This window comes from Triturus cristatus, chromosome 3_1 (assembly GCF_964204655.1).
Source record: "Triturus cristatus chromosome 3_1, aTriCri1.1, whole genome shotgun sequence".
Taxonomy (NCBI): domain Eukaryota; kingdom Metazoa; phylum Chordata; class Amphibia; order Caudata; family Salamandridae; genus Triturus; species Triturus cristatus.
In genome coordinates this window covers 855,429,254-855,449,240 of record NC_140583.1, presented here as the reverse complement: position 1 = coordinate 855,449,240, position 19,987 = coordinate 855,429,254, and the positions used below count along the sequence as shown (strand labels likewise).

The 19,987-nt window shown below is 38.8% G+C and overlaps 1 protein-coding gene across 3 annotated transcripts in view; it reads left to right on the top strand.

Moving 5' to 3' along the window:
• Positions 1–19,987, top strand: part of MAP3K20 (mitogen-activated protein kinase kinase kinase 20) — an 839,253-nt gene that overhangs the window by 717,756 nt on the left and 101,510 nt on the right. For all 3 annotated transcript variants that reach the window (XM_085645276.1, XM_085645278.1, XM_085645277.1), the window contains exons 15-16: positions 14,354–14,416; positions 17,297–17,389. In XM_085645276.1, the coding sequence (XP_085501402.1) occupies positions 14,354–14,416; positions 17,297–17,389 (156 nt within the window). The remainder of the gene's footprint in view (positions 1–14,353; positions 14,417–17,296; positions 17,390–19,987) is intronic.

The window sequence follows — 19,987 nt, the reverse complement described above, 5'->3', positions numbered from 1 at the left end:
ATTTCTCTCCTGTATTTTGATGAATTGTGTCACACGTTCTGTTGGTCTTTTGTAAAGTAATTTCTGACACTGAGAGAGAAACATTGTGCAAAATGGATCACAAACAGGCATGACAAATGTAATGAACTTTTATAGGAATTTCCTGTCAGGAACTGCCCGGTGGCTCGAAATGCAATGGGGTTCAATCAATCAATCAATCAATCAATCAGGGGGTTTTAGGAGCACTACTCGCCCATGAGGGTCTCAAGGCGCTGGGAGGGGGGGGAGCAGCAATTCCGTTTAGTCGAAGAGCCAGGTCTTGAGGGCCTTCCTGAAGGTGTCCAGGGAGGGGGCGCGTCTGATGTCTATAGGGAGCTTGGTCCAGGTTTTGGAAGTGATGTAGAAAAAGGCTTTTCCCCCTGTTCTTGCTCTGCGGATGCGTGGGGTTTCGGCGAGGGCGAGGTTGGTGGAGCGGAGATTTCTTTTGGGTACGTGGAAGGCGACTCTCTCGTTGAAGTGTTGGGGTCCTGTGTTGTGGAGGCACAGGGTTCAGAACAAACTTGGCATATAACAACTATAGACTGTATGGATTCAATAAGTTACCTAACATCATGAAACAGACTGATAGTTGCATGAAACATAGGATATTTACACAGGAATTATCAAATAAGAAAGACTAAATGCTTTTAACTACATTGAAGCGATCATTGAAATATTCAACAAAAGTGTTAATTGACAGGAAGCGGCTCCCTCTACTACGACTTGTCATGAGCAACTCACTTTGTTAATTTAGACTTGATACCAAGGACCAGGGGTACTACATAGGAAGCAGGCATTAAATATGTATGGACAGTTAAGCATTATTGAAAATTACACAATTATTTTAATAAGAAATATAATTTAAAAATAATAGAACATTGTGTAGGACAAATAAGTGCTTTTTCGCAATTACTGAGAGTGTTCTTCCATCAAGTCTGAATTATATATTATTGTTCAATGTATTACAATGCCCACTGACAGATATGAATTCATGAAATGTAGATATTGCAAAACATACTTCAGTCCGCTTATTTCTGTGGTGTCTCAAATTATGTACGTGTTGTTTCCTTTGTAAATGTTATGTTATGTTATGAAGTTTTGTATAGCGGTCGAATACCTGGAGAGAGGACAATGTTTGTTATCCTACTAGGATTTGTGTCATTATAGTGACCAACTGACAATTGATTGAATACGTAGCAGGATCTTCATGTGATTCTTCTTATTCTCTGGTCCCAGTCCCATCCAATTGGAAGACTCGAGCAGCAGGGACACACTGCTCCAATGTAGGTGTGCACGCTACAAATCTTTTATCATCGTCTCATAAGGCAACAAGGAGCGTCAAGGATAAGGGTCTTGGATTCAACTTTCCCTGGTGTCCTGGACCTCCCATATTATTATAATGAAAAGAGAAACACTACTTTTTGTGCAGATGGGCTTATTTAGATCCTATGTAAAACCTTGGCATAACAAGTTAGCAGCGTTTCTCTAGGACCCCGTTTGGCCTAGTAAGCATGTTAAAAAAATCTGAAGCTCCATTTGTCAGCTTGAACCCATAGCCTCAGAAGCAGGGCCAGGCATTCAGACACTAGAATGTCAACGGAGAACGTCCATACTCTGCTGTGGAAGGGAATGTAAGGCACTTCAGTGACAAAACCACTGTTTATAATGTTAGGAAGGGAAGTCACCAAGACAAAGTCATTGTGAAGTCTTAAACAAAGTTCATCCGGTGCACCACACAACAATTGTACATTTTAATAACCAGGAAGTACAATTCAATTTCTGAAGATGCGGTTAAAATCTTCTCTTTATTCAGATTGGATCAGATGTGGAATGTATATACAGTGGAAAACAGCCAACACGTTTCATCTAAGACATTGGACTTCTTCAAGGGCAATTGTTAAGAAAGAACTGCAATGATGATGTCAGTAATTCATTCATCTAATGATGGGGATTATTCATGGTAAAATCGTCTGTAGATAAACCCAATCTAAACAGAAGATATTACTTCAAAGGGAATGGCACTAATGTAGAGTTAATGACATATCCAATACAGCAAACCCAGTTTATCTCCACCCATGCGTGCGTAGCATATATGAAGCACATCATGTGGAGGCCTGACTTATCCAATTAAGGAAAACAAGGGTACATCCACCCTTGGATTGCCACCAAGTATGTGCCAATATCGTGTCTGCACCTCCCTAGTGCCCACACAGTAACATGGGTTTTCACTGTCGTGTTTAGATTTTTGTCATTGTGAAGTCTTGAGGTTATACCTTGAGTACTTGATTAAACCCCAGTACCAGAGTTCCAAGTCTGGCTCACACTTCTTGATCAGTGAAAAGATTCTTCAACAAGTGCTTGGAAAGGGGAAGATCACCCAGGCACAGTCCCCACACTGGAGTCAATAGACCTAAGTGAGAAGGAATGTGTTACCCAGTTGAGCTATCTATCTTCTGAAAGTTTGGGCTTACTTTCCATTAGCAGCAGTGCTAACTAACCCAAATCCGAGCAGTCCTCCACAGTTCATCTCTACAGTAGATTGGTCACCAGTCGCTAATTTCTATGATGTATTTATCTACTAGGGTCACAATAGAAATGAAGACTTGAACATGAGACAAATAAATGGTGATAGGGTGATTCTGTTTCATCTTGCAACTCCATTTCTCAGCATTCTTTGGCCAAGGCTGCTCCATCAAGCTTTTGAAGGTAGCAAGCTTTGTGTTCAAGGAGAAACTAGTCTTGTTTTGAGCTATACCGCTTAGGTTTCCTGAAAGAAGTTCTAATTTATTGACCAACACTAGTGAACACAGGCTCTCCGTCTATTGGGCCGACTAGGCCCTGTTTCCCACAACATTGGTGTTTATAATTAATGGGTGTCTTAAAATGAACGAAATTGCTTTGTACAGCGTCCTAAACAATCCCACTTATAGAAATCTTCTAGTTCCCACATCTAAGTATGTACTTTTTAAACGGTGCCAGTCTCCTCCAAGTGTCCATGGTCTACATTTGTCATTAAAGATTACAAAATAAAGTCTCAAGCTATAAATAGAAACGACATAAAAGTACAATACACACATGCAAAGTATTCTTGAAGGTGTGACATTAGAAAATGTGCTATTACAATGTAACAGTCATGTATAACTCTTTCTTTTTCCACTTTGGCGCTGAAGGTTAGCCTCTTTCTTCTTTGTGCATGTACAGTAAAGTATTTCTGTGAAAGAATCCATTTGAGGAGTTCCCTCCAGAAGAGTTGTAGGCTGTCTGTTTTTTCTTCAAATGTAATTAATTTGTAGACCTATTTCTAGATTATGTGTGTTTGGCATACAGTGGCTGTTATGATGGTTGTGTGTAAAGGGACCAGCATGATCTGCCACCAATCACGGTGCTCCATCCCTTAACCTCGCTTCCACCAGGACAAGGTGAACACTGCGGTACAAGGGCTGGGGTGCAGCAATAGTCTATTGATGTTGGGTGAATAGTGATTAGAGAGCAGTGAAATTAGGGGTTTGGAGAACTCCAGGCTGCTTTTATGGATCAGACTCATTCAGAATTTTCTTAGAGATTAACATACCCGGAAAGAATGGTCTTCCAAGAACCAAGCCTCCCATTCGCCCATAAATGCTGGGATTCATCCTACAGCACTGCAGAGATACCACAGGTAAAGTCAGAAAGCAGTCACCAAGTCAACATCCAAAAGACCAAGATATTTTTATATTGCTGAGATAACAAGCTGCTTCCGAAGAGGTACTCTGTTATAAGAGCTATAACCGGAGGTTACACGTTGGATTAGACCTTAGGAGCCAGTGCCAGGCTATTTCTAAGAATATGACAGAAATAAGCCAAGGCAGGTGTGGCAGATACTCAAGAGAGCTCCATGACAAGTCCCATGTTTGACATGATGTCTGCGACAATCCAGCACTTTTTTTTTATCCGCTGGAGGAGAACTGGTTATGAAGGCTTGTCTCAGCTGTTGACAAGCATACGGAGAATGAAAAAGTTGCAAGTCACAACCAGGCAAAAGTATTTGTTAAAATAATATTGATTAGGTTGGTAGAGATTGGTTCCTGAGTTATTCACCATGATCATTATGGCATAATCTCTGGTAAGTAGATTGGTAGCAATATCTCTGATCTGCTATCAGGCATAAATATTGCAAACTTTTACATAGCCTACACAGTTAATTATTATGGGCTATGAGATATTATCTGCAGATTCCGGACAAAATCATATGAGCTAATCTGTCCCTCTCTTTGAACCCTCCACCATGACTGCTGGTGATCTTGAGATGTTTGCAACAGGTTAAAATGGTTGTGGTAACTAATACGTAAATCTGTTATTGTGCCTGAGATTCACTCTCTATATCAAGCCTTTCAGCAGAGAGGATGAGAAATGCAGTCGAAATTCCCATATTTTCTGATGTTCTCCATAAACGCAAAATCCAACTTTATGTGAATTACCTCTTAATATTAACACCTAAATTAGAAGCTTCCCATATTGAATGAAGAGCTGCATTGCTTCGGTACATTCTCAGGTTTTAAAGAGAACTCAGTTAAACATAGGCGATGACATCTCATTACGGTAATCCCAGGGATCAAGAAATGGTAAAGTCCCCCCTGTTTTATGTCTAGTTGCAGTTTATTTCCACAGAGTTAGCACAACATAAAAGGTGGAAGGGACTACCAATTTTTGGAAGAGGATGTTTCTAAAAGGAGTTTAACACTCATCAACTATCACAAGTATATCCAGTACTGAGTGACTCGGATACTCATTGGCAAAAGCCACTGCTTGATGTCTACTCTACTAAAGGTGGTTTCCCAGAAGGAAGGAGTTCTAAAGGTAATGATGATATTATCACAAGTCTGCAATGTTTAGTGCCAGCATCTAATGTCTGGTTAGGTGAACAAATTTACTCCAAAGTGTATTAATATGTGAGCTACAAGTGTTCTGAACTCTTTTCTGAGATAAAAGACGTGGGTCCCCTCATTTGTTTTGGAGCTGCCAACTTTGTCACCTTTTGGAATAGGGTGTTTGAAATATCGGGCAAGGTTTCAGGGTTAGATATAGTTATATTTGTGTCACTTAATTTGAGATGCTTATTTATTGCACACAAATGCACACATGGAGGGATCTGCTCCACCGTAATTTGCTCACTTATGTACAGAGATAATGTTTTCAATGAGATTAAGCTCGAAGTCAGTATAGATGTGGCATGTGGTTTAAGGGAGTTGTGGATGTATGATCAATCTTATCTTCTTTCTTAAAGTTTCTAACTATGTGGTTACTTGTTAGGGACACTCTTATTCCTGAGAGAAGAAAGATAAGATGGGTTAAAAACCAGTAGATACATAGAAATGGTTCAGGCTTAAAGAAGACACATTAATGCGCCCAGGATGGAAAAGATGAGTTATGCATCTATCTTGCCCCTATTTCTTTCTTCAAGTATTAAGACAAGCCAGTTCGGCCATAATATTTAAGGAGGAGGAGCGTGGTTCGCATTCCTTCCAACCTTACTTGTATGTTGCCAAAAATTAATATCACTTTTTCTGCTGAGAGGTTTTCCCACAATTCTTAATTACATTGGTACATCAATGGATTGCTGCATCCTCCTCCGAGGTTACTCTCAGTTGGGTAGCAGGCTTTGTAAAAAAGACAAATAATTTCGGCCAATAAGATTCCCACAATTTGCCTTTCTATTATTCAACACTAGGAGAGATGTTGCTCATCACAATTTGTATTGAACCTTGAGATAAGTTCTCTCATAAAGATCAACTTTATGCATCTACCAAAACCAATCCAAACGAAAGAGCTCTTGGAAAGAGCCTGAAAAGGCTTCTGAAGAGTTTTCAGATTTCTCCAAATATTTCATTCCAGAATTCCACCATATCCATTCCGCCAATCAACATAACTACTATATTAGACGCTGGCATTCAACTTCCCTGCAGTTAGAAGTTGTCAGAGTGCCGTCTAAGCAACCATGGCAGTATACAGTATAGGGTGACAATGGTTTGAAAAAGCTGTGCGATTAGACTTGCCCACAGTAAGATCTTGTGCATTAAAGGATTGTGAAATTGTGTCTTTCATACATTTTGTCTTTTTTAATTTGTGTGTCAAGCCTTTTTGCTCTTCCCTCTGTTCATAATCATGGCTTGTTGACTCAATAATACAATCAGGAAATTGTTTGAAGAAGCATTATACACATCTGGCAAGTTTGATCTACTCAAGTTGTTTTCTTTGTGTTCTAGACCTTGTAATCTTTTTTTGTCAATGATAGCCAGGACTTCAAATCCCAGAATGCAACGAATAAATCTGGAACATAGCAGATAGTCATCCTTAAACCCTGGAAACTTGGCAGCTATGTTTGTGCAAAGGGTTCAATTGATCAATTGATGCTTTAACGCCTTTTCCCTACAACTGCTGTCTACGTAATACAGTACAGTCCCACACTGAAGTCCATCTGTAATCAAACGCAGCATGAAAAACACCCTTGCGCTATTTTGCCACAACAGGGAGTAACTCAAACTATTTGGTAACTAGAACTGCACAGATTCTAATGAAAGCATCTCCAATACAACAGCAGATTATTTTGTAAAACGTACATCTCCAGTATATAAACAGCAGACTGTGCACAGAAACTGTTTATCAAAACACTAAACAGGTCTGAAATGTCTATGTTTTTTGTCCTCCCCGGTAACATCCTAGCAGGAGCGGCCCCTGCAGGAAAGAGAGGTAGGGTGGGGTGGGGCGTGATTTCGACAGACAACCACGAGGGAAAGAGGGAAAATTAATTATTTATTTAATTTTCCCTCGTGCTCGTCTGTCGAATCCCACCCAACCGGGCTCACCGCTCTTACCTGGAAGGGCCGCTGCTGCTCTAGGAGCACAACTGTAAATTGGGGAGTCGGTAAGGTCATGAACTTAGGTTCCCCACTTGTCCTTTTGTATTCCAAATGCATCTGCTGATCATGGGGCTCAGGTTTCATAAAACACTGTTGTCAGCAATGCAAAGCTGTGGGGATGGCTCCTTGCTTCCCTCATCATCCATTGCAGACTCTAGGTGGAGCCGTGCCCTTGAAAAAAGGGGAGGTCTAAATCTTAGCAGTATAATGGCCTCCGGTATTTTCTTCCACCGTCCAAAATTTACAGCAATTAAGCATGTCATTAGTTGGAATTCTTTCAAAAGCAACTTAACCTGTAGCTACTTGCTCTGCCCAGTTACAAAGTTAATTCATGTACTTTTCTAGGGCAATTCCATAATAAACCAAAGCAGAGTACAAACTCACCTTTACAATGGGGAAGGTTGCATAGGAGAGACTTAGTGGCATTGTTTCTTCTTGTAACATTTTACCTAAGTCCTGACGGTTTACTAGTCCTTTTCCCACACGGTGATGTTGCCTCCTGTGCGACCTACAGTAGCCCTATACATTTTTATCTGTACCTTCTAATTAATGCTGTTACTACAAACATAACGTCTATTTTTAGGGCACAGGTTCGCCTCATCGGGCAGGCATCTCCAACCTTTTCAATCATGAGATCTACTTCTGATTAAAAAAAATTAAAATAACATGCTGAGATACTGCCTTATTAATGTATTAGATATAGATATATAAAGGGAAGAAGGAAGAAAATAAGGGAAGAAAATGGAAAGCTTGGAAGCTAACAAGAAAGAGGATGAAAGAAAGAAAGAGAAAGGAAGGAAGCAAAGGAGAAGAAAACAGAAAGTTGGAATAACTGAAAGGAAAGAAGAAACATAGGAATCAAGGAAAAAATGAAAAGAAGGAAGGAGAAAAAGAAAGGGAGTAAAGAAAAAGAAAGAAGGAAAGGATGTAAAAAGGAGAGAAGAAAGGGAAGAAGAAGATAATGAAAGAAAAGTAAGAACAAATGGGAAAGAAGGAAGAAACGTAGGGCGATGAAATTAAGAAATTAAAAAGAGAAAGTAAGGGAAGGAATGAAACAGAGGAGAAAATGAAAGATGCAAAAAAGATGAGCCAAAGACAAGGGGAGATAATATGGAGAGAATGAAAGAAGGCAGGAATGAGATGAAAGAAAGGACTCGTGGATAGGAAAAATGTTGTAATGGAAAGAAGAAATGCTGATGCGAAAGAAAGAAGCAAAGAAAAAAAAGTAGTATGTGAGCAAGCAGGAAAAATAATAAAAGAGATAAAAAACAACCAAGGAAAGGAGAAGAGAGAAACACAGGAAGGAGAGCAAACAAGATGGAGAAAAGGAAAGAAAGAAGTGGAGAGTAGAGAAAGAAAGAAAAATATGGAAAGAGAGCAAGTGAAAGAAAGTGAAATCTGGGATGAAGAAATAAGAATTAAAAAAAATAACGTAGTGATACTCTTAATAATATCTCTGTGTATGTAGTCATTGAAGCAATACTTTTTCAAGGTGGTTTTCAGAAAGGTTTAAAAAAAATATGCGCTGAGACATTGATTTATTTTCAGGCGTGTAAAAGACAGCATTTGCACACTTGCTTATTTAAAAAGAGGTGGCCTGAATGTTGCTCCTGCACCCAAGCTCGGCCTCACAGAACTGGGTTCAGTCTGCGAGCTACTGGTGCTCGCACTAGACGTGTTGTAGAAGCCTGCCTCAGGATATTTTGGCACTATATAGTAGATGTTTGTTGTTATCCAACTCAGTGATACTTATTTTATTTACCTTGGGCAGATGGAATGCTGAATGGACCTGACAGATTTTTAACTTGTGTCATTGAGGTCAAACACATATGCTTGGAGTGGATGCATTAATCCACCTAGCCACAAGTATACAGGGCACATTTACAAGGAAATGGCAGAGTGTGGCGCTGCAGCAAATTTCACAGTGCCGTGCTCCGCCATTTCCAAAATGCAGGGATGCGCCATATTTACAACAATACAACGCACCTCTGTGTTTTTCCCTAGCGCTGACTCTAAAAAATAGCTGCCTAGCGCCAACACAGACACCCTTGTGCCATAGTGCAAGGGTGCCTGTGTTGCACTGTGGCACAAGGGCAATAATGGCGAGTTGTTACTTCTATTTGGTACATCTATTTGTGCTGCATTCTACAGCACGCATAGAAGTAGCAAATCGCCATTATTTAATGATTGTTTTTCTTCCGCAACATAAACAATCATTAATGGTGTTTTGCCCTTTCTATATTCTGCAGCACACATACAAAAAGCAAAAACAAGGAGATTGTTGCGTCATGCAAACTTCTGCTATTGCATGGCGTTAGTTTTTGTTGCTGCCTCATATTTACACATCCTTGTAAATCTGGGGCAGGGTCAAAAAGCAATGGGTGTTGCGGTGGAACGCCCACAGCAACACCACTTGCACACCCCTTCCACGCAGATCTCTGCGTGAAAGAGTACCATATTTACAAAGCTGCGTTAAACCCCAAAAAGTGGCTAACGCTGCTTTGCAAATATGGTGCAGGGCATTGCGCCACCAGAAATTTGGAAAAGGCGAAGGTCCGGTTGCACCATCCCCTTGTAAATATGCCCCACAATGTGCTCACCAATAGTCTAAAATGTTGCATGTGTGGACCATCACAATTTTATTCCTATGCTTGTTGCTATAGATTGGCGAAGCCAAAATGGCTCACTTTGGATGCCCATATTTTGGATTTGCCAATGCGTTTTTGTTTTGTAATAGTTTTATTGGTTAAACTATTACAAAAACCATTGTGTGTCATCTAACGGCACACACTGGGCCAGTATTACCTGGTACTAAAAAGACCACTTTTTCTATGAACGTGGCACATTGTGCAAGAACAGAATGCCTGCACTTGCAGAGAAGTTAGCCAGTGTCTGAAGTGGGCTGACCCACTGCCACATGCTGTATGCTGCAGTGAGCAGAAGAAAAATGGGAATTACTCGACAACAGACTAATTTATGAAGAGGACTGGTGTAAAGCCCTTTGAAGTAAGTTTATTATATATGTTAGTTTACTAAAAACAAGATGTCTTGCCTAACACCAGCCCTAAAAATGAGAGTAGGATTTACATTAAATCCTGTAGTGTCTGACATGATTTTTGCAATTAAATTGCAAAGTGGTCAGATGTGTTCTTCGGGCCAGATAGTAGTATGTGTAAAATGAAAAATAAAGACCAAAGGGAAGTGTGTGTTCTATTACTTCCTCATAGTTCAGCAAAGGAAGGCACTTCAGCCTCAGAGTCATAAAAGTCGAATCACTGCCAGTGTGCTAATCATCTCTGAGGTGTTCTAATCGAACTGGCATCACATTGACCTGGGAGTTACACATCTGGTGGTTCTTGTAGTATCCAATCCAACAAACAATGGTGAGGTAAAGTATAAATACAAATAGGCTTTCCTGTTTTCAATTTCCATTTTTGGTTAATTCCGGTGGGGTTTTTTTCTGTGTTTTCAATACCTTTAAAAAACAGTGGTTATCAGTGGTTACAAATTTTCGCACTATTAAAAACCACAGAAACAGTGTTTTTCCAGTGTTTATGGAATGTTTTGCTTTTATTATTGCTTACGTTCTGAATTGATAGTGCATGTGTATAGGCAGTGTGCGCACAGTATATATGAGGTCTAAATAAATGTTTACAAATCAAACTTATTGTAGTACACCATACAATACTTCTTTAGTGAGTCTTTGGTCATGCGCGCTTGCTCTTTGCTTCCCATGTAAACGTTTATGTGTGAAAAGGCCCTCTCAACATTGACTCTTGAGGCGGGCAATGCCAAAACAGCCAGTACACAATTTGCTAACTCTGGCCACAGACATAGCTTTCCAATACTTATGCACCTGAGGATTGTGATTCTCTGGGACAGGTTCTGCAACATATGCATTGAACTGGGCACATATGCCTTCAGTTATTGAAGCAGTCAAGAATGAAGCAGTACTTTTTAAAGTCCGGAGAAAATTCCCCTTTACGGAAGGGATGTAGAGCTTGTACAGAGTACCTCAGCGAGGCTTCATTGACTTCAAATGCCAAGGGATGGTGAGGGGACATTTCTTTGCATCATTGCAAGCCATTTCCTCAATTGCTCCTCGACATTTTTTTGCTTACCAAGTGGCAAGAATTCTATCATGGAACATGTTTCAGTGCCAATCTCACTAAAAGTGTTGCCCAGCCTACTCTCAAAGAGATGTTTCACATCTATACCAATTATGCTGAACACTTGGTATACAAGGGTGTTTTAAAACTCTAGTGTTTTGATTATGCCCACTACAGCAGTCATGTTTTCCTGTAAAAATCTAAGACTGCAGTAGAGTGTACATTTTTTCACATCACTATAAATATGCAAACAAAGATCCGACATTTCTTGCTTTTGGCATTATCACTAAGCAAAAATTCAGTAAATGGTCTCCACATGGATAATATAGCATTCATGGCCTCTAGAACTGAGAACCACCATCTAAATGACACAGGTGGGAAGACTCTTTGATGCCACACAAAGCACATAATGAGAAATATTTGCGTTTTAGTTCCCGCACATAATGAACCGGTGCACCAGAATGAACTACAAAGTCAATAGCATTCTTCATTAACTCTGAAGATTGTAAAAATGCTTTCAGCATACCATCAAAAGAAAAGGGGGCTGGTACTTCAAAGGGTTTCACCCATTTTCTGCCTGTGGGTAGATGTGATGGTACATATTGGGAAAGATTCTTATGAAACCAGCCATTTTACCTATCAGTTAAAGAATCAAACATAGCTAAATTATCACATATGATTTTGATATGTCCTGATTCTCTACAGTTTACAAAATAATTAAATGAGACCTAAAAACATGCTTCTAAACCCTGCATCTTTAGACTGAAGACAACAAACCTAAAAAAGCCAAAGGAACAAGAAACAATATTTTTGTGACATCCCTAAACAACAAAACTCAAACAGAATAATGCTATCCCAGTCTTTCTTGCTGCTGCCTTGTATAACAAAGTTACAATGTATTGGCCACTTTAGAATGAAATAAAAATGACTATTTAACTCACCTTTTTCTTTCTTTGAACAGCATTTAGTTTGTGGTTGCATAGGTTTTTTTAATTATTCATATGTTTACACTAGTGAGGGCTATTTTACTTTCGTGGGGTTTTATCAGTTATTATAGGTTTAAACCTAAAACAGGATAGCTTAAATATAAGGGAAGGGCCTCCGTCTTTACCATAGTTAATTCATAAAAATGATCGGCTCAAGATGCCACATCGTTAAATTGCTTTGGTTGGTCTTGTTCAAATGTAGTTTGTAGCCAAATAGTCTCATGAATTCCTTACTATATTTTTAATATAATAATAATTTTATTTGATGCTTCCTAATGTTGTGCTCTTAATGCAGTGCCATGGTGGTGCAGTAATACTTTAATTTAGGCCTGAGCGGTGACAGCTGTGAAAGGAGTAATAGGTTAATTAGAATTCATAGTATTAACCCCTTCATCTAGATGGTAATAACCAATGAGGGTAAAAGACTGAATTGTCTGATTCCTCACTAGTACAGTATGTCCTCTGTCAAACACCTATTCACATAGACAGTCTGTAGGTGTGCCGTACAGTCTTCTGACCAAGCTGACAAACGTTGTGCTGATTCCCACCAAATGTGATAAAAGCCCTCCAGATGACCAAGCAAAAGTCTTTCGTGTTAGGTAATTTGCAATTTTTTCATTGTTATGCAACCAATCAGGCATGACTATCAAGGCATTACTGTGGATCTTAGTAATCTCCCCGAGATAGACAATGCTGGGATTGGCAGACACTCTCGGTCACTGTGGAGCCTTGGTGGTTAGCAACTATCTTTGCAAACACTCTCTTATCTATGTTTGAAAGTGAAATGGGCTTATAGGGTTCTGATTTCAGTTTTGTTATTGAGATAGCAATCCTTTTTCTCTCATTCTGAGTGCCTTTAATTCCAAGTCGGGCTGGTAGCAAGAGTTAATGGCCCCATCATGAACAAAAAGAGGTGCAGTATTACTACAACGGAATTCCTGTGTGCAATAGACTGTATATTTTATCGGGACAAATCTGAATCTATCCCGCAAAAGCAGTTGGATTATGAGTCCACAACTTGTTTTACAAAATTATTCATTTTAACCTAATCTAGAGACATTTTTTAAGTGAAGGCCATTTGTAACTCATCAGTAAGATAATCCAGGCACGCAGCCTCGTTACCAGGGAGTGCCTTAATATCCTTCCATGTTCTCCTCCCTCACAGAAGGCTTTGCTACTAGAGTCTAATGATTAAAGTCCTTAGTAACTGCTATTCTTTATGTAAGATCTGTTCACATTATGGCCCTCAAGCCAATTTCCCAGATCATTGGTTACTTATGTAGAATACCATTCTTAAGGCCTGCCTTGTACTATTACTCAGTAATTTGAATCTGATCGTTTAAACTCTAAGAGCCTGGAAATACAGGCATGAAAATTCTGCATGTTGCACTTCCAGGTCCATTATACTTTGGTGAATTTGCTGTGCCCTCTTCTTTTCCCTTTCTTTTCCAATGATTATTTTGCCTCTAATGGCTGTTTCAATGTATCCCATATAATAACAAGTAAAGCATGTTCCTCAAATGTATAGGCGAAGCCTTCATCTGACAGAGCCATACTCTGTTTATACATTGTTTTTTCATTAACTTCACCTTACTAATCAGTTTTCTTAAAAATATTTGTTAATCTAGATGTATTTATTAGTTATAAAAATTGTGTTGGTTTCACATTTCTAACTAACTTCTTCTTGACAGTGTTTGTAATATATAAAAGAAATTACATTTTGGCTCTTGTTTAGGCATCTGAATCTTCAAATCAATTCAGATCAATCAATTTTGTTATCAGCATTTTCTGGCCTTCTCATATAGTGGCTTAAAACTGTATTGACTTAAGATTTTCTTCATACACTTTTTGGAAATTCAAATGAACGTTTTTCCTTTCATGTTGTTCTAGAATCCTAACTGACTTTTTAACACAGTGTATATTGTTTTTTTGTATAATTATTAACTATGTTACAGTCATCACAAAAAGCACTAGGCAGGATTAGGTTCCATTTACATATCACTATGAAATTACTTAAATGGTGTAAAAATAATGAGACAAATTATCTGGGGATTCTAAAGAATATCTCTGTTGACATGGAATCCAGAAATCTTTTCCTGATACTTTACCATGTTTATTTATACACTTTTGTCTAATAATGCTGTCTGCCAATTACATGTAAGAATAAAATGTGAAAACTGAATGTTTTGTAAACCAGCCACTTACCTGATCGTCAGTAAATGAAATGTAAAGTATATTTTAAAGAAACCACTTTATTTTCATTTATATTTGTTTCATTTTCTGATTAATTTAGTAATTTATTTGATTTATTATTGTTTACTAACAGTCATATGCTTTTTTACAGACAGCAATTGAAAAGCTTACTCATGATTATTTAAATTTATTTCACTTTCCACCGTTGACCAAGGTAAGTGTGTTTGCTTTTCATCCAAAGTTGTTCAAAGTACACTATGTGTTCTCTTACACTTTTATATGAGCCTTCTATTTTGGCACATTACTCATGACTTGTACACTGGAACAAAGTTACTTTTAGGCTGAAACCAAAGCAAATTGCTGTACTCTAAAGCAATTGTAACCGATAGTCCGTCAATCTTATTTGACATATTAAGTGCACTCAGTTATGAGGTTTATAAACTTATTGAAAGAAGAGTGATAAAAAACTAACTCTGACTTTAACAAAGGAGGGAAGGGGAGGAGTCTAGTAAATAGACTCAGCAACGTAATTTTCTTTTGGTGTATGTGCCACTGATGACTGGAGAGAAATGTGTACTGGTATGCATGTAACATTCTTTAACATGGCCTGTTAGTGAACGGAAGGCATTCACTGTATGAAAGTGAATGCTGAATTTAGCAATCTGATCACCACCAAAGAAACTTTAATTCCTTATTTAATGTAGGAGATTATGAAAAGGTTGATTGATGTCAATCGGATAAAATGTGATTACAGTTCCTTATAAATTAGCTTGGATTATCCAGACTACAAACCAATATTGCAAATATCAGGAATACATATATCATTCCGACAAAGCATGGAGTGGCTTCTGTTGATCTTATTTTCCTATTAAAAAGCAGCAACTAGCATATCTCCTTGAATATTTCCTGGACCAGGGGAACGGTGTATGTGGTGACAGGAAGTTTTTAGGTCATTGCATGAGAACATCTTTCTACTTTTCCTGGCTGAAGGAGACAACGATCGAAGTTCTTGTTTCCCCTTAGCACCTTGTATTTGGTCGTAAAGTACCCAAATCCCCCCCCCCTTTTGTTGTTGTCTCCCTTCTGCTCTGGCTGTGTATTGAAGACACACCAGATTGGTAGTATGAGACAAAGGACTTCTTGGAGGAGCCACCACTACCTGAGCACTCTGATGCCCCAAATCCCCTTTTACACTGAACTGTGGCAAATGGGAAGTGTGTTCTCATATGGCGTGTGGGTGTTGGAGCCCAGAACTGATCTTCATGCTGTAATAATTATTTGGTCTTTGAAAGAGGAGACTATTCTGGGTAACTTCTAAGGAAGGGGCAAATCGATTCTTTGGGGAAAGCAAGAGCATGTTCTGTCTGGCCACGTGCTAATCAGGTAGTAGCGATATTGATCCAGCGACTCACCATAAACTTCAAAAAGGTGTGATTCTGAAAGCCCGGGCTGCAGTAGGAAAAAAAGCAGAGGGTTACATTACCCAGTTAGTCCTCTACTACTCCTTCTCGTCTAAGAACATGCTTTGTCCAGTCCCAGGTGAATCCTGATTTCCTACGAAAGAGAACCAATTGCATCCGCCATTCGCTCTTGAGGAATGTCACATTTTAAGAAGGGCTGTTCTTTATCTTATGTTACCGTGATATAGACTCCTTGTAAGAAGAGATCCAGTAGCTGCAGCAAGAGAGACCCTGCAGAGGAGCTTCATTTCTAGATCAGACTTACCTGAGACATGCAGAGTTCTTGCAGTAACCCTGAAGTACCCAAGGTTCAGTTGGACGCTCTGCATGTCACTCTCACTTACTTTTGGAGGAGTCGTTTTGATAACTGTTTTCTGTAACTCCTAAATCCCTTAGCTAAGCTTGTTGAAGCTGCAGGGGGCTCAAGCTTCTCATCAGTCCAAATGGAGAAGGTGGAGATGATGGCTCTTCTTTCAGTGATATTGGACATCAGAAGCCTGTCCTTTTGGTTGGTTGCCAGATGTACTGTGTCTGACTGTTGCTTCCGAGATGTGCTGGGTCAAGCAGTGGACAGGTTTTGCACTGTCAGCCCTCATGCCACCCAAGAGACCAAAGACTGTGAAAGGAAGGACTTATATTGTCTGGCATTTCCTGATGCACAATTGACTAGTTCTGCTGTTAATGTCATAGGAGTCCCTTTAGTAACCCAAAGGGAAGATTCACTTTACCCAGTCAGGCTGATACTCTCTCTATATATGTGCAAAGACTTTTGCCAAAGAGGAAAAGGAGAAAGGCGCACCACATGAATGTCTGAAAATAAATTGCCATCTTTAAACTAAGTAGACATAAACAGTCTTGCCATTTTTGTACATTTTGCTATTTGATTGTATCACATGCATCGTCCATTGCTTCTCTCATACTAGTCTATGCCTATGCCCAGATGTCCTGTTCAATTTTACAGTTCGAGCAGACAATAAAACATTTTATCTTTATAAAGGCCTGTTATCCATCATTTGATTATCTTACTGTGTTGAGTTGTACTATTCATCAATGATACATAATTATTTCTAAAAAGAAGCTTTGTTATGATTTTAGCTACCGCACACTGAGCAGCTCCCTGAATTGAATTCTAACATGCTTCCTGCGTGCCATTGATCTGAACCTTATGTGGCATTTTTATCTCACTCCTCAGTAGCAATCTCATACATTCTCTGAAGATCTCTTGTGGCATGTGACACACTATAGGCGCTTTACTAATCACAATATGTGAGGTATCACTAGCCCCACAAAACATGTTTTTCATTATCACCAATCATTCGATCTTCAGCATCAATAAAAATTGTATTTACTCATTTATTTATGTCATTGTTTTATTTTAAAATTGTAATGTATTTTTCAATTGCTTGTGTTACCTAGAAAAGTATAATTTCAAACATAAAATTAAAAAAAATAATCGTTAAAAAGTTGCTTTAAGTTTCTATAGCTTGTCTTTTAGCAGATCTGAATATTACTTGTTGTCTGGCTATACCCGAAGAGCCATAAAACATTTCCTAAGCATCACATTTTTAATCTTGTGATTATTAAAACTAGCTTTATTAAAGTTGTTTTTTTTTTTAATATATTTTTCTGCGTAGGATCCTGAAGCAGAACAAGATGAAAATGAAGAAAAAATCGTGAATTTGGAGCTTGTTTTTGGTTATCACTTAAAACCTGGAACTAGTCCTGAGGTAAAAAAAAAAAAAAAGGGAAGAGTAACAAATGCTAATTTAAGCGATTTTTGAATCTACTTAATATAAATTGATCATTCTGGTCAAAATCAAATGATTGTATTTAAACAGTAAGCAGTTTTTTGCGCCATCCTGGTGTTTGAGCCCTTTCGTAGCATAGCAAAAACTGTCCAGAGAGTAAAAAGGCCAGCCGGATGCAGAGCTAAGTTTTAAAGGACGTTCTAAACTTGTTAGTTGAGCAAGGTTGATGCCCCTTATTTTTTTTAAGCTTGTTTGGAGGACACACTTCTGCCTGAAAAAGGAGATATGAAGTCCTAAGCACAATTAGAGGGTTTCAAGTCTAAAACAAAACCACAGACTATTCTCGTGTGTACTGTGTGGTGAGAAAGAAATGGTCAAAATGAAATGGGAAGATGTGAGGTGGGGTGTGGTATCTGCCTGCTTGTAGAGATGTAGGACTGCATTTATAATATCAGGTCCTCTGTGCTGTACTTTCTAGAATCTCTAAAGGACTTAGAACTGTGTCTGTTTAGCAGATATTGTTCCTACAGAGAAACTAATTGCACAGTAAGTGCGTTTTAGGTCTGGATTGATGACACAGGTGTCTGCATGGCCAATGGATTTCAATTCTTTAAAATAGAGATAGTGTGGGCTTTGGCTCCATCCAGAAGAGTTTTCACTTTCTCACCTTATGCTATTGGCTGTTTTGTGTATCATTCCACCTTCTTTGAACTGCTCTCATTGGAATACAAGTGGTACTATTTTACATCTAAAAAGTACAGTCAATAATAACACTGCTTCTCACATTCAGTTCTATATAAGTTGTATGCATTCTTCACAGAAATCAAACCGTTTTGCTAATTTGTTCCTCGCCATTGGCATAACCAAAAGTCTGGCTTTAGCATGTTAAATAGCATTTGTGCTTGCAGCACATGCAAACAACATTCATTAATGACTGTCTTTGTGTTAATGTATTAAATCCAGACCTATATGCTTTCTCAATTCTTGTTCGGATCTTGTGTTTACACTCGGGAAACATCTCTAAGTAGCATGTTTTTTTCAAGTATTTTGTGAAAATAAAATCCTCGGAATAGCGGTGGAGAGTGGCTGCAGGCTTAAAGCAATTGAACTGAGCTCCAATAGTTCACCAACCGAGGAAGCTGACTTGAAGCAACTTTGGCTCACCTTAGGGTACTGCAGAAAAAGTGTATTTCCTTACTCTGCTACAGGCGATGAAAAAGCAGGCATCAGCAATTAAAATGCAATTCAGAGGTGAGCAATTCAGAGGTAAAAAGCTTACAGTCCACTCTAAGGTTGATTTAAAAATAATAAAGCATTAATAATTAGACATGATTAAAAGTTCAATTATAAAACATGTAGAAACAAAAATAAAAATAGATTAAACACATTTTAGAATAAATTATATGAATAACTCACATAACGTAAATCCGTGGTGTCTCATATAATTTTACTAAGGATGTTAAAAAGTTAACTAATTCTTCTTAGAAGGGACCTTTCAGCAGGATTGAAACTTTGGGTAGATCAAGCTGTACACAAAAAGCTTTGCCTGTGAACAGAGGTTTGACATTCTAAGTTAGAAATGTCTTGGAACTCTATTCCCTCCTTCAGAAGTTGGTTGTTGGGAACATCTGAGGCAGGTTTAACACCCTCCTTGAATCAGCTAAAGGAGATCTGTGTTGTATGGGAAGGAAGTCCAGGTAGCCTTATAGTAGGTTATATGGAGAAGGTTTATTAAGACTTAGTTACAAGTTATTAAGATGGTAAGTTTCAGGTAAATAGCTGGCAAGTACATAGCAGATAGCCCCACCAGGAGCAGCCTCCTTGCTGCTCATCCCACATACTCCAACTGACACTTTACACCTCATCAGACACTCAGGCATTCCACTACATCACCAAGCACACCAGCATTCCATTACATCACCAATGACTCCAGTACTCATCATGGCTGAGCAGCAGGTAAGGTGTTACTAAGGAAAGGGTGCATAGCAATGACTAAAGTTACTACACATCGCCTGTCCTTAGGGAAACCTTTGACATAAATTATATAAAGTATCAAAAGAAATACATATTATCCAAAATCATAAGTATGAGACATGAAAGTACAGATTGAACTATCAAATTGCTAATGCAAAGGACTGGAGGTGAAAAAAAAAGATCAATAGTCCTAAGACATAAAATACATTAAAATCACACCCTTCCCCTCCCCTTAGGGAAACTATTGACAGAAATTATATATTCACACACACACATAACTGTATGTCTGACGGGACCTAAAGCCTCAGGCAACTCAATCCAGGATACACAATCCTACAATGTACACATATACTGTATGCCTGACGGGAGCTAAAGTCTCAGGCAATGCACTTCAGGGTACACGACCCTCCAACACACACTCATACTGTACACATGATGGGACCTCAAGTCTCAGGCAATGTGTTGTAAATACTTATCTGTCTGTTTTGGTAGCCCTTCCTTTGTGTCCTTTCCCCTTCTATCACTCTAGAAGCTGTAGGGTGTTCTTAGAGTGTTTATCTATTAAGCTGTATTCCATGCTTGGCAGTTATGTGTCTGGCCAGC